General features: G+C 36.0%; 1 protein-coding gene across 12 annotated transcripts in view; it reads left to right on the top strand.

Annotated features, from left to right (window-relative positions):
* The window catches only part of DZIP3 (DAZ interacting zinc finger protein 3), an 85,968-nt gene that overhangs the window by 18,704 nt on the left and 52,595 nt on the right, over positions 1–14,669 (top strand). For all 12 annotated transcript variants that reach the window (XM_055316420.1, XM_055316418.1, XM_055316415.1 and 9 more), the window contains 5 exons: positions 1,804–1,959; positions 7,605–7,721; positions 10,434–10,514; positions 10,840–10,964; positions 13,725–13,839. In XM_055316420.1, the coding sequence (XP_055172395.1) occupies positions 1,954–1,959; positions 7,605–7,721; positions 10,434–10,514; positions 10,840–10,964; positions 13,725–13,839 (444 nt within the window). In that variant the 5' untranslated portion in view covers positions 1,804–1,953. The remainder of the gene's footprint in view (positions 1–1,803; positions 1,960–7,604; positions 7,722–10,433; positions 10,515–10,839; positions 10,965–13,724; positions 13,840–14,669) is intronic.

Below are 14,669 nucleotides of genomic sequence, written 5' to 3'. Positions count from 1 at the left end.
ATTTGATAATATCAAGAAGATGATTTCGTGGTGACTTTTGACTGCAGGACTGACCGTTAGGTTGAAATATATGCACTACTGATAGTGGTCATTCTTTTCAAGGGTTTAGCTAGTTAGATTGTGGAAGGGTTTTTTTTTTTGTTTTTTGCTTTTTAACTTTTTGAAAAATTTCAAATCTACAGAAAAGTTGCAAGAATAATATAATGAATTATCTATCCTTCACGGAGATTTAGCAAACTGTTAACACTTTCCTATATTTTTAGATATAATTTTCATATGATGAAATGTAATAAAATATAAGGTTATTTGTTGGATATTGATGGGGATGGAAGAATCTTTAAGACTCAAACCCAGAGGGCAGCCCGGGTGGCTCAGCGGTTTAGTGCCACCTTCAGCCCAGGGCCTGATCCTGGGAACCTGGGATTGAGTCCCACATCGGGCTCCCTGCATGGAGCCTGCTTCTCCCTTTGCCTGTGTCTCTGCATCTCTCTCTCTCTCTGTCTCTCTCTCTCTGCATCTCTCATGAATAAATAAAATAAAATCTTAAAAAAAATATATAAAAGGACTCAAACCCAGAAGGGAGGAATAGGCAGATAGTCCTACTATGGACTTTATTGATTCCTCAACACTTTCCTGGGTAATTACAATCTGTTGAAGACCTGGCTGATGGTCAGGGAGTCAACCTTCAACCCCAGGACATTTCAGTGACTCAAGCTTTACATGACCTCCAGAGTAGTAAGAAGCTATCTGTTCTGATTTGCAGAGGTCAGCAGCAATATATTCTTATTCCCAAAGTTTAAAAGGCTATGGAAACCGTCGTATTTTGTTAAGGTTTGAGGAAGGCCATCATCCATCTGTTCCAGGTGCTTCTCCATTTCTGATGCCCACCTGTTCCTCACAACTAATGTTAATACACAATCCACCAGGACTCGACTACATAGCTATTGATTAACCAGTATTGATGGCTTATTAATAAGTCTGTAAGAATGAGTTCCTGTAGACCCAAGATTATTATGACTTACTTAGTTCTGGTTGAATTAAGAGTCATTGTGTTTTACTACTTTGTTTATAATATAAACTATTACAATTCTTTTTATTTTCAATATATTGTGTGTTTAGTAGATAAAGCATGTCACCTATGTAAAAAATTACTCTTAGATATAGCTTTCATATTATTTTGTAGAATAATCTATATAATATTTTAAATTTAGCATTTTTTTTTATGCCTTAAGTGGACTAATTCAGTGCATGCTTTGTATTTCTCAAGGGCAACCATCTTTTGAGGCCCAATTCACATTTAAGCCCTAAATTGTAAGTGGGATTTAATCTGTAAATCCCACTATCCTATTAAAAACTATGGCATAAAAAAAAAAAAAAGACCATGGCATAGTTATTTCTATTTTAGAATATTTACTTTCCCTTATAACTTTCAAATGAATTTATGATGGCTGTGCATATATTAAAGTTTCCTGAGTTTTGGTGTTAAATCTGCTATGTTTTAAGTTCCTTGAAAGCAGAGAGAATGTCTTATTCTTATTTTGATTTTCTATTGCTCTGTCACAGTGATCTACATATAGTATGTAAAGGCACTTTTTTCTTTTATTTAAAGTAGGCTCCACCCCCAGCATGGAGCCCAGTGTGGGGCTTGAGATCAAGAACTAGCTGAGATCAAGAGGGGCACTTAATCCTTTGAGCCACCCAGGCGACCCATTCTTTGTTCTTTTAATACTTTGGCTGGTCTTAATATTAGAGTAATTAGAATATGTATAACTGTTTAAATTTTTAATAAATAATGTCTTCTAGGATAAACAGGAAAAGGACATACCTACTGATCTTGTCCCTGTTAACCTACTATTAGAAGTGAAGAAGTTATTGAATGCAATTAATACTCTACCAAAAGGTGTGGTCCCTCATATTAAGAAGTTCTTACAAGAAAATTTTTCCTTCCAAATTATGCAGGTAAGATTATAATTTGTTCTTTGGGGCAGAAGTATAGCTCTTTGTATATGACTATCCAGGAAAAACATACTATGTCCCTTTACTCTTACTCTGCTAGTACACTGACAGCACTTCTGACACTAGATGTGTGGATTTATTCCCACATCAGCCAATTCTACACTAACTGGGTATCCAACAAATCAATTATCAGATCCCCAAATTAAGGGCTCAGTCCCACAAATCTGCCCCCACGTTAGACACTAGTCACAAGTCCTAGGTTGTCCCTGATACTTCTGACCAAGTGGCTATAGATTAGGGTTCCCATGATCCCTTCTTGGGTTCAGTAATTTGCTAGTATAGCACACAGAGCTCAGGGAAATACTTAACAATTACCAACATTTTAATAATAAAGGATCTAAACAAACAAATGAAGAGATAACATAGGGTAATGTATGGAATGGTCCCAAGTATAGGAGCATCTGTCTCTGTGGAGTTGAGGTGTGCCACTCCTCTGCCATGTGGATGTGTTCACTAAGTTGAAAGTTCTTTGAGCCCCATATTTGAAGGATTTTTATGAAGGCTTCATCAAAAAAGCCTGATCAATTATTTATTCAATGCCCAGCTCCTCCCTCTCTGGGAATAGGGGAACGGGCTAAAAGCTCCAGTCCCTATCCAGGGGCCTACTGAGTGTCACCTCATTAGAACAAAGGATACTCCTATCACCCAGGAAATTCCAGGAGTTTCAGGAACTCTGTCGGAACCGAGATCAAAGGCTATATATTTACAGGAACTAGGAACAGAGATCAATGTATATATTGCTTATTATATCACAATGACTCATTTCCTTCCTCACTCCTTTCCTTCACACAGCAGTGCAGCTAGAGTAGTAAAATCTCCATCTTTTTGTGAAGGGCTCTGGTGTCAGCGTTTAACTGTAGACTTTTATAATGAAATAGTTGGTACTAGCCTTTCAAGAATAATGGTGGGGGGAAAAAAAGAATAATGGTGGGAATGTGGGTTAGTAGCTAGTAAGATGTTGACTATAAGGTCCTGTGTTTATTCTTATTCCACTGATAACCCATAACATGCCACCCTGGGGCAGGGGATTGCTTTTATTTTTTCTAATTTGTAAGATGTTGACAAATTTTTTAAAATATAAAGAAAAGCAATGTCCAAAACTATTTATGAGTAAAATACTCTAGAGTATATATTATAGATTTCCACCTTGGAAATAGTTTTTTTAGATAATAGTTTTAACTTTTTTCAGCACAAGATGGGTATCAGTTCTTGAATGGAGTTTTTCAAAGTTTAGAAAATGTTCTACTCATGTCTTTGTAGCCTTCAATTGGGGGCAAAACACCATAAGTGTTTTGAAAAGGCCACAGTTGCCTTTTCTGTGGAAGAATACATTATTATTTCCATGAAACAAATTAATACTATTATGATTAAAAATTCAAACAAACTCTGAAAATATCCAAAGAAATTACATACAATTATAACCTCAACTGAGCATGAATTCTTATTTGAAACTGGAATAATGCCACTATTTCCCTCTTTTGGAAATCACCCAGAAACAACAAGAAATATAAATCAGTGGCCTTTCTATATGTAAACAATAGCCAATTAGAAGGTTAAAATGAAAAAAGAGTTTTTATTTATAATAGCAACAATAAAGTAAAATGCCTAGGAAAACACATAAGAAATATACAAGATACAAACTAGTATTTCTCCAAGTTTTTCCTAGGCCGTCTACATGAGACCGTTTGAACCCCATACTAGTCCTAAAGAATTAAAATCTCTGGGGGTAGGTCTTGGAATCTGCATTTTAGCAAGTATCTACATAACTGTTTTCTTCACATTAAGTTTAGAAATCAGTACTCTATATTAAAACTAAAAATGAAAAAAAAAAAAAAACTAAAAATGAAGATTCTGAAACTCTAATAAAGGTAAGAAGACCAAATGGAAAGCCATACACATAGGAGGACGGTGTGATACAGCTATCAGTTTTCCCTAAATTAAAATTTATAAATACCACGTATCAAAAAATGACAAAAGATTTTTTTTTCGTTGTTATTACTGAAAGCTAATTCTAAAGTCTAGAGGGAAAATAAAAGGAAGAATAACCAAAGCCAAGAAAATTGTGAAAGCGAAGTATAGGGGAGAAGGGCTGAGAACTTAACTTGCCCACTAGATATTAAAACTTACTATGAAACTCTCTTTAAGTACAATATTGTATTAATTGTTCTTGACTCTATGGACAAGTCTGGAAAATAGAGGAGAAATTCCAGAAGTAGATTCAAATTCATATAGAACTCTTATGTATAAGATGACAAAATTGATAATGTTAGGAGTTGGACAAATTGACAATCCCAGTAGGAGATTTTAACGTGTTCTCTTAATAACTGATATGACATGGACACAAAATTAGTGGAGCCAACTCCATCTAATTCACACACAAACACAAAACACTATGCCCAATGGTGGCAGGATATACATTCTTTTTAAGTGCACACGGAACATTTGTAAAAATTACATGTGCTAGTCACAAAGCAAGTCTCATCAACTCCAAAGAATCACAACATATAGAGCATGTTCTCTAACTACTATAGAATTAAGTTGAAGATTAATACAAAAAAAAAAAAAAACTAAAAAAAAAAGATCCTTGTTCTTAAGATACTTACCTCTAGGTAACCCAGGGCTAAGGTAATAAATCACAGTGGAAATTAGGTAAATTTTTGAACTGAATAGAAAACATGTATTAAAATTTTGTTTAAGTAAAATATGGGCTTCAAGGAATATTTGTAGCTTGAAATACATATGTTAGAAAAAGAAGCATGGCCGAGTAACAAATCATCTAAACATAAAGTTCAGAAGATTAATGGAAGAACAGCCAATTAAAAAAAAAAAGTCAAAGGAAGTAAAAAGATATCTGTCTATTGAAATAGAATGAAAAAATAGAGAAAGTCATAAAGCCAAAACTTGTTTTATTTTTCCCAAAGAGCAGTAAAATGGATAAATGCCTGTTAAGAATCTTAAGACAAAGGCAAAAATAACCCAAATCATGAATGAACATGAAAACATCAAAACTAATTCCATAATCACCTAAAGGATAATAGAGAATTCTGCTACTTGCAGTGGCTGCTGGAGTGGGTTGAGAGCAACCTTCTTTTGAGAAGTAGTAGAAAAACTGCGCAAAATTTTACTTAGTAATATGCTTTTCTGGCAGATCACTTAATTCCACTAAGGATTGAAGTGATTCCAACTCTCTGTTCTGTGAAGAAGGGTCTATTTATGGTTTACCCTTTGTGGTAGATACCGTCAGTGCCCTGCACATAACTCTTAGACCTCTTATTTCAGTATGCTCTGGACAATTTCCAGTTTTCAATGTCTGTATCTCTATGCCTTAAGACCCTTGGGGAGAGGGGGCACCTGGGTGGCTCAGTCGGGTGAGCTACTGCCTTCAGCTCAGGTAATGATCCAGGGGTCCTGAGATCAAGTCCTGCATCAGGCTCCCTGCTGGGTGGGGAGCCTGCTTCTCCTTGTCCCTCTGCCTGCCGCTTGTGCTCTCTCCCTCTCTCAAATAAGTAAGATCTTAAAAAAAAACAAAAAACAAAAAACTTTTTTTTCTGGAACTACAGAAGGTTTTACTTACCATGGCAGTTCAGAAATCCCAAGGAATTAATACTCCTACATCACCCCATCATCATTCAATGAAACTTTAGGAGTTATTCTGCAAATATCCCAGTTTTCTCTCCCTTTGAGTTGAATAATACTGAAGACTGTGTTTTTCATTATTTTACTGAGTTTCTCTGTTGTCTTAACTCCAGCCACCCACTGTGGGTAACTACCTTAATAATGCACCCATTGAGGTACCTAGGTGACTCAGTTAGGTGTCTGACTCTTGATTTCAGCTCAAGTCATGATCTCAGGTGAGATCTAGCCCCATATCAGGCTCCACGATGGGCATATAGCCTGCTTAAGATTCTCTCTCCCCCTTTCTTCTACCCCCCCCCCCCAACTCCCTCTCTTAAAAGAACAATAGAGACACCTGGGTGGCTCAGTAGTTGAGCATCTGCCTTCAGCTCAGGTCGTGATCCCAGGGTACTGGATCATATCAGGCTCCCTACAGGGAGCCTGCTTCTCCCTCTGCCTATATCTCTGTCTCTCGTGATAAATAAATAAAATCTTTAAAAAAAATAACATATCCTTTAATTTAAAGCCTGCTTTCCTTTCCCTGTATCACATCTCTAGTCCCCTACCATTGTTCTCTGCACTTCGCAAATAAATTACTTGCATCCAAACTAGAACCAAAACCTATACTTTTATGCTAAGGGTATATTTCTTCAAGGTTCTACCCAAAGGGTGAAGTGTTTTCTAGGGTCTCTCATCCTTGATAGGTAATGGATTCTTTTTTCCCCCAGCTTTGTAATTTGGCTGAAAACTCCTCTTAGCATCTCAGCCTCTTAGCTGCAACTGAAAATGGTAATTGCCTTAAGGAGAAAAGTGGCTCCAAAAGTCAGTCTTACGTCTAGACTGACCTTCTGAATGTCAGCCCCAGAGATTTTCTGTGCCTTGGTAGCTTTCTCTTTCAAAACATGGTTTTTATATTTTATCTAGCTTTTCCAGTTCTAAAGGAGGTAGAACTTTATTGTTAGGCTTTAGACGCTTACTCAAATCCAAGAGATACTGTTGAGTAACTGATTGAATATATGAGTCTGGAATTCAGGTGATAGTTGTTAGCTGGAAATACAAATTTAGAAACTGTATGTAGACGTTATGTAAAAACATGCCAGAGGATTACTTTAAGGAACATATGTGTTGGCAGAGAAGAGGTTCATTAAATTGAGTGCTGGGGAGACAGATTATCTAGTTATCTAGGAGAAAAGCAAAGTAATGTATGCTAGAAACCAAGTTAAGAAAGTGTAGGTTAAAATTTCCACACAGATAATACTTTGTTAAACATGTAATAGAATTTAAGCCAAGCACTTGTAGGTATAAGGCATTGAGAAATGGATACAAAGATAAGACCTAGTCCTCTTTTTCATTTCATCCATGTAAATAACAAATTATGATAGATAATAAATCCTGTATTAATTTGGTTCCAGTCAGATTGCAGCTTAAGATGCCTTGCCCTGGTGTTGGTATTAATGCTAACATTCCTGCAGGCTCAGGGCTGGAAGGAAGATTTTAGCCATGCTTAGGGAATAGAAGGTAGGAGAATAAACTGGGATTACCACTTTCCTCTAAAGTAAGAGTGGATGTGGCCAACCCCTTGGCAGCCATAGGAATGCCTTTTAAGAGTTTTGAGGAAATAGTTACAAAGATTTGTCAGACTACTCGAAAACAAATGAGAGAAGAATTGTATCTGGGTGGTGTAGATTTTTATTTTATTTTATTTTTTATATATTAGATTTATTTATTGGAGAGAAAGCAAGCAGTGGGAGAGAGCGAGGAAGAGAACCTGACCTAGAGCTTGATCCTGGATCATGACCTGAGCCAAAATAAAAAGTTGGATGCCCAACCAACTGAGGCATCCAGGTGCCCCGGTGGTGTGGATTTTTATAAAATCATCTCCAGGCTTTGTACAACTAACATATATTACTGTATAATAAAAATATACGTTGATACTTGCTGTAATTACATTTTTGGTCAAATTACTTCCATAGAGAGAAGTTGCAGCTAACAGCCAGAATGGGGAGGAAATTGTTCCTGTTTTGACTTTACGTTTCTTGATAACACAACTGGAAGCAGCACTTAGGAACATTCAGGCTACTAATTATACTGTAAGTGTTTTCTTTCTTAAGTTTTAAATAATGGTCTTGGACAGCATTCTGCAATGAGAGGGTAGCTAGTGCAATCCTTGTTTTAAGGTGTAGACCAATTTGTATTTTCCTTTTACCTCTGGAGAAAAATTGTGCATAATTTGATTTCCCTCCTGTGTCTTGTACTTTTTTATTACTGCATCTCTGTAATGAGCCTAATCTAGTTCCCTTCCCTACCCATAAAATTGTTCCTCTTAATGAAGAGAAACTTGAACTAGTAAACACAGGCTTTCCCATTTAGAAATGGAGAGTTAGAAACTTCAGAAATTACTCCTTCCTTTCTTCCTAGTTATTAATCAAGTCCTGAAATATTAGGACTTGATTAATATTGGAACTTGTATCATCTGTTAATGAGTACTCCTGCAAGATAAAATTGACAAGATATATTTGTATGTTCAGTACTTTAGAAATAAATAGGAAATCTGAGGAAAAATAAACCTGGCACCAAAAATCAGAACCAATATACAGGACAGTAGAAGAAAAAATCGCTTCTTTGAATAATTTGGATTAGTAAAGTAATCTAAGTTTCACACCCATGTGAAGATGGATTAGAGAAATTTTTAAGAAAGGACTACTGACGTACCAACCAAGGTAGCCAAAGACACCAAATTGCATATTATAAAGATGTACAAGGAAGTAGAGAAATCATATTTATTTAAGACTCTCAGGATGACAGTTCTAAGTGGTGGTATATACCACCCTAAAGAGATTCTACATGGAGTCAAAAGAGGTAACAAAAAGAATTTGTTAACTAAAACTGCCAAAACTTCTGGGATGCTAAAGATCTGCTCTTTATCCCACTGACCAGGTTGCCAAGCAGTAAAATAAATGAGTATAAAATCAGCATTAACAGATGCTGATTGCTTAGCCTGCGGTACTTAGGCATTACTTCAAAGATGAGTCTTACATTAGGAAGTGAAAGAGATCCCTCTCTTGGTAGCATTGTTGAGCAGAATTGGAATTGTCATGATCAGAGCAGCCAACTGCTTTATCCAAATGGCGCTCTCTGTTCCTCAAGGCTACCAAGGATAGGTGGAGCAGCTTTGTTGTAGGAGGTGGCAGTGGGGTGAGGGCAAGGGACAGTTGCCAATAACATCTCTATATCCATTTAGTTCCAGTACTTGGAGTAATCCCTGCTAATGGGTGGGGGAAGGTAGGGAGGAAAGGGCAGAGCATATTGTTAGAAATGTACTGCTTATGTCTCTAAATTCCTGAGTTCTCTACCTTATACTTCTAATTACAGCATTACCATAATTTCACATTTTATCCTGTTCTCAAAATGTTTTTTTTAGAATTGTATGAGCCAAAGGCTCTGTTATTTATGAAGCCAGCTTTTTTAAAAGCTACAATATAATAGTTTACACTTATTTAGTGTTTGCTATATGACAGACACTTTTTGTAAAGATTAGTTCATTTACTCTTCACAAGCACCCCCACCTCATTATTCCCATTTTACAGATTTGAAACTGAAGCATAGAGGTTAAACAGCTTGCTTATTAGTTCATCAGGTAGTAAGTAGTGGAGTCAGGATACAAACCCATGTAGTCTTGGCTTTAGAGTCTATTCTGTGAACTGCATTTTACCCCCTCTGCAGAGATGGGAATTAACATGGAAACCAGTTTAATGTTAAATGGGTTCATTGAGAGCAAACACATGTCTCTTTCCACTGAGATCAATTTGAAGCCAAACTTCGTAACTCCTGCCAGTTACCTCATAAATGTGAACTGTTAGCCAGGAGAAGTATGCTAGGTCAGAGGATACCTAGTAAAGATCAGTAAAGAAGAAGACTTATAGCCTATAGATGCTTATCATCACTGTGTACCTGAAAAAAATCTTGTTTATGGTATGGGACAGTCTCATTGAAAAAGTTAATGTGACAAAAGATATGCTTATGATTTTCAGTTAGAGTGCTTATGAACAGAATGTACAATTTTTTTCAACATGGACAATTTTTAAACTTTTTATTTGAGGTAATTTTAGATGCACAGAAGTTGCAAAAATATAGCTGTATAATTCAAAATTGCAGAGAGGTCTTGTACTCAGTTTCACTCAATAGTTACATGTTACATAATATATATTATCAAAATCAGGAAGTTTTGTGTCTGGGGTCTCGTAAGACCCACTGCTGTGTTCAGAGGGATTCACAGGATTCAGAATATAATTGTACTGATTACTACATCTGTATGGCAATTCTTAGCCATTTGTAGCGTGTGGGGGTAAGAGGAGAAATGAGACAATAAATCCTGATGGCTTTCATTTTCTTTAATTAAACTCTAATGTTTTATTTCAAGATTATCGACTGTCCTTTTTCTTCAAGGTTAAATACATATAAAATGTATTTGCTATTCTTATTAGGTGATAATATATTAATTTTGGGATGCCTGGGTGGCTCAGCAGTTGAGTGTTTACCTTTGACTCAGGGCTTGATCCCAGGATCCAGGATCGAGTCCCACCTTGGGCCCCCTGCATGGAGCCTGCTTCTCCCTCTGCCCGTGTCACTGCCTCTCCCTGTGTCTCTCATGAATACATAAAATCTTTAAATATATATATATATATATATATATATATATATATATGAATTTTTACTATTTTTAGTAATTGCCAAGTACCTAGGATATTATTTTTATTCAGTTAACATATAGTGTTTAAATAACCAGGTTTTTTTTCTTTTAGGCACATCAAATTAATATTGGTTATTACTTGACATTACTGTTTTTGTATGGAGTAGCACTCACTGAAAGAGGAAAGAAAGAGGTATGTAGCATGTGTTATTTGCCCATTGTAAATATTTTCACACTCACTGCATTTTAACAAATTAAAAGGTTGATTTTAGAAATTCTCTAAATGTTCATTTTGAAATGTTGGCTAAAGAAGATCTTCTTTCGTAAATAAGTATTTTAATCAATGAGTACATTATCTATGTGATCACAAGCAGATGCTAGGATTAGAGATGTGAATAAATGACTACATGACTGGATCAGTATGAAAGCTGCTGTGACTTCTCCAGTTTGGAAAATAATTATTGTAAAAGAAAAAAATGCCTTTTATATCAGCCAAACCTAGTTTTATGTTACTACAGGATTATACAGAAGCAGAGAATAAATTTCTAGTGATGAAGATGGTGATCCAAGAAAATGAAATTTGTGAGAACTTTATGTCTTTAGTTTATTTTGGACGTGGTTTGCTTCGATGTGCTCAGAAGAGGTAAGGATTTTATTAATAAATGGGTAGATCTTGCCTTTCATCTTTTAGCATTGTGAAATGGGATAAAGTTTTTATAGTATACCAGGTATCATGACATTTGTGCTATACTGGTTCCTCTTCATCTGTTCCTATAGATAATAATTTCTTTAATGTATTTGAGAATATTAAATTTCAAACTTAACAGGTAATGACCATAAAAGGCAGTGTAGCAATGACATTAGGAACATAGGCTTTGGAGTCTCACAGACTTGGGTTTAAATACATTTTCTACCATGTAACTAATCTATGACGCTAAGAAATGTAATGTTACTCAGCCTTATCATTCCTTACTTGTAAAATAGAACTAATAATAGTGCCTACCTTATAAGGATGTTGCAGACGATTAAGTGCTCAGAACACAAAATGCTAGGTTTAATAAATAAATGATAGTTGTAGTTATTAATATTATCACCAATTGGAAAAGTGTATTTAAGGTGTGAATGAGCTTCTAAAGCATTGAAAGGGTCCAGATGCTGGGTGTGGGAAATACTGAAGAGATTACACAGTTAGTGAAATTGTACAGAAGAACCTATATGAACTATTTATTTATTACTTCATATATGGAGATCCATTTGTGGCATAATTTATTAATTTTATTTGTTAAGAATTTATCATATTCTAGAGACTGTGCTAAGTGTTGGGGATACGATGGTTTACAAAGTAGGCAGTTCCTGTCTTCATGTAACTGACAGTGTAGTGAAGGTTACAGACCTTTATCAAATAATCAGTTATACAAATCAATTATGAAATATAGCTCTGAAGGAAAATGCAGTGAATAATGAAATAGTCTTTACTAGACCTCCAGTCTGGTTCTGGGAATCAGAAGTCTTCCTGGGGAAATCATGTTTGACTGACACTTGAGAGATGAATTTGGCAGCAGTGCCAGTCCTTATGCAGGATTACTGCTGGGTCCAACCATGGGATTCCTAAAAGAGTCACCTCTTTGGGAGTTATCTGATTATTTTGCAAGGATTATCCTCTATCCTCTGGCATGCTTGTTTTTTACTAGGGTACCTAGGATACTTCCTGCTTCCCATTTACTAGCATGATACCATCAATATAATGAGCCAGTGTGATGTTTTGCAGAATTTCAGGATGGTCAGAATCTTTTTATATTGTAGAATGGATTCACATAGCTGTGAGAGAAGACAAAGAATGTGTACTGCTGTTCTCTCAGATGTGTGAACTATTCTTTAGTCTCTTTACCAGTGGACATTGGAGAGAATCTGTTCTCTGTATCATTGATACTAGAAAGTCCAATCACATGAGCGCATCATTTACTTTCATCCCTGGCCTACAGAGAATAGCCACCACTGAGCTGCTCAAAGGCACTGGTGCCTTTCTCACTGTGTATTTCTTACTGCTTTAATGGATGCAGTGTCCTCTGGGCCTTTCCAGGGAACCTTGTCTAGTGGTGGCTTCTTTGGTTTTATGTGCAAAGTCCATTCTAACATCCTTATATCCCTGAGCTTTCTTCAATAACTTGCCAAAAAAAAAAAATATCCAGCTTCTCCACCTCAGTTACTGTAGGGCACTGTTGGATCCAAGCTTGAAGTAGCCTTCTGAGAGGCATATTGGCCAGGTGGGCTCAGGTATCCTTGCTAGGAAAGTAAATTTTGAACTATGAAGGAGTCATCCCAATTCCACATATACTTCCCTATCCAGCTGTGTCTTTGTTGGTTCTGCACTCTTAAGATCCACTCCCATGTATGTTTCTGCCAGTACATACTAGTCAAGTTCTGCAGTTCTTGTGATGAATAAGCTTTTTCTTTTGGAGCAGGGACTCTTATTTTCCCACTGGGCTTTGCTTATACTTGATCTTAGAGTTATTAGTCTCTGAGCAATGAGTGGAGATAGGACAGGATCTTGAGAAAGAAGATGATATTTTGGCTTGGTCAATAAAGGGATTCTGCACTCCTCTAGCAAAAAAAAGGGTCCTTGTCAGCCAGAGAGTTCAGGACAATTTAGGGGTTTTACTTAAATGTCCTCATTTCAGATCTCAGGGTCTACTTGTCCCCTATCAAAGTCCTGATGTTAGCATAACAGTCCTACTGAGGCAGTGCTTTTAGTCTTTGCTCTTATTCAACCCTTGTGACTAAATACTGGGCCTCATTTTCAGCACAGTTTGCCCTTGTAAGGCTAGACTTGATGAGGGTTCTTTAAATGTTAAAATAGAGACCTTTTAGTTTTCACAGTGTTCTGAGTTGGTAATAGTCCTATCAAGGAGGTGCATTTGGTCTCTTGTGCAGTTTGTTTCACCTTGTGATTAAATCTGGCCTGATTTTCAGTACAGATTATCTTTATGGCTAAAGGAGATGAGAGCCTTTTTAAATGCTGCTATAGAGTCCTCTGTCTTTCACAGTGTGCCCTGAGTCAACAGTTGGCTGACCTGTGCCTGTCATTCTCTTTCTTCAAGGCTTCCAAGACAGTAGACAAAAGCCAACCAACTCTACAATCCCTTTAATTACCATGGCCCCCATACTGTTCAAGCTTGAGCTACTACATAATCTATTGCCTCCCCTTCCACCTGTATTTCATCCCAATCTGCCACAGGTGAGAGTCCTAGCATTTGTATTTCTATAGCATGCCAGAGGTTATCACTACCCTATTTACTACCAAAAAAAAAAAAAAAAAAAAAAAAAGGTTGCTCATTGTCATATTGGTAAACTATCTAGTTACAGAGTCCCATTCAAACTAACCTTATTTTAAAATGCCTTGCAGATATAATGGAGGACTCCTAGAATTTCATAAAAGCTTACAAGAAATAGGAGATACAAATGATCATTGGTTTGACATAGATCCTACAGAAGATGAAGATTTACCTACAACTTTTAAAGTAAGAAATTAACAGCATTTCATCTGTGACTAATCAGAATCACTTTTGATGAAGTGTGTGTGGCAGTGCTAACTTTGTCGTATTCTATAGCAAGCACATTCTTTTGTTGGAAATTAGCTTTTTATATAAAAAATAATATTGATTCCAATATCTAGTGCAGAATTCGACATGTAGAGATTCAACATGTACAGAGGAGTGAGGCAGGTGGCTGTGTTTGCAAATAACAAGATTCGTTATTATTTAAAAACAAGATTAAAAGGTGTACTGGTCCAGTACTTCACATGGCTAGAGCTAAATGTAATAGTTAATTAACTTTTTTTCTATTGACTGTTTTTACCATTACTTTGTTGTTGATTGAAAATTTAAAAGTACTAAGAAAACATGAAAAACTTATTTTAGAAAACATGAAAAATACAAAAGTGCCCAAAGATAAAATTCATCCATATTTCTTCAAATGGGGAAACTATTTTTACTATTTTCATTTATGTCTTTCCAGAGACACATGTATAAACACTTGTACCCTTTATTTTTAGTAAATTGGAATGATGTTATTCACGTTGATGTGTAGTTTGAAAATATATACTGTGGATTTCCCAGTAATTGGATTATTCTACAGTATGATTTTTTTTTTTCGTGATCCATCCTATAACTATGCTTTAACTTCTGTAACCAATTTCCTGCTATTGAACATTTAGCTTATCCTAAACATTCCAGTTTTCACCAATGTGTAAAGTGATCTTTGTGCATTTCCCACATAGCTTTCCATAGGACAAATTTCTCAAGGTAGAATTATGAAGCAGTCTTTTACATACTTGTAAACTTGTTGATAT

The sequence above is a fragment of the Nyctereutes procyonoides genome, unplaced genomic scaffold, assembly GCF_905146905.1.
Source record: "Nyctereutes procyonoides isolate TBG_1078 unplaced genomic scaffold, NYPRO_anot_genome, whole genome shotgun sequence".
Lineage (NCBI taxonomy): Eukaryota > Metazoa > Chordata > Mammalia > Carnivora > Canidae > Nyctereutes > Nyctereutes procyonoides.
Note: the sequence above shows the minus strand (reverse complement) of the source record. Positions and strands in the feature narration are given on the sequence as shown.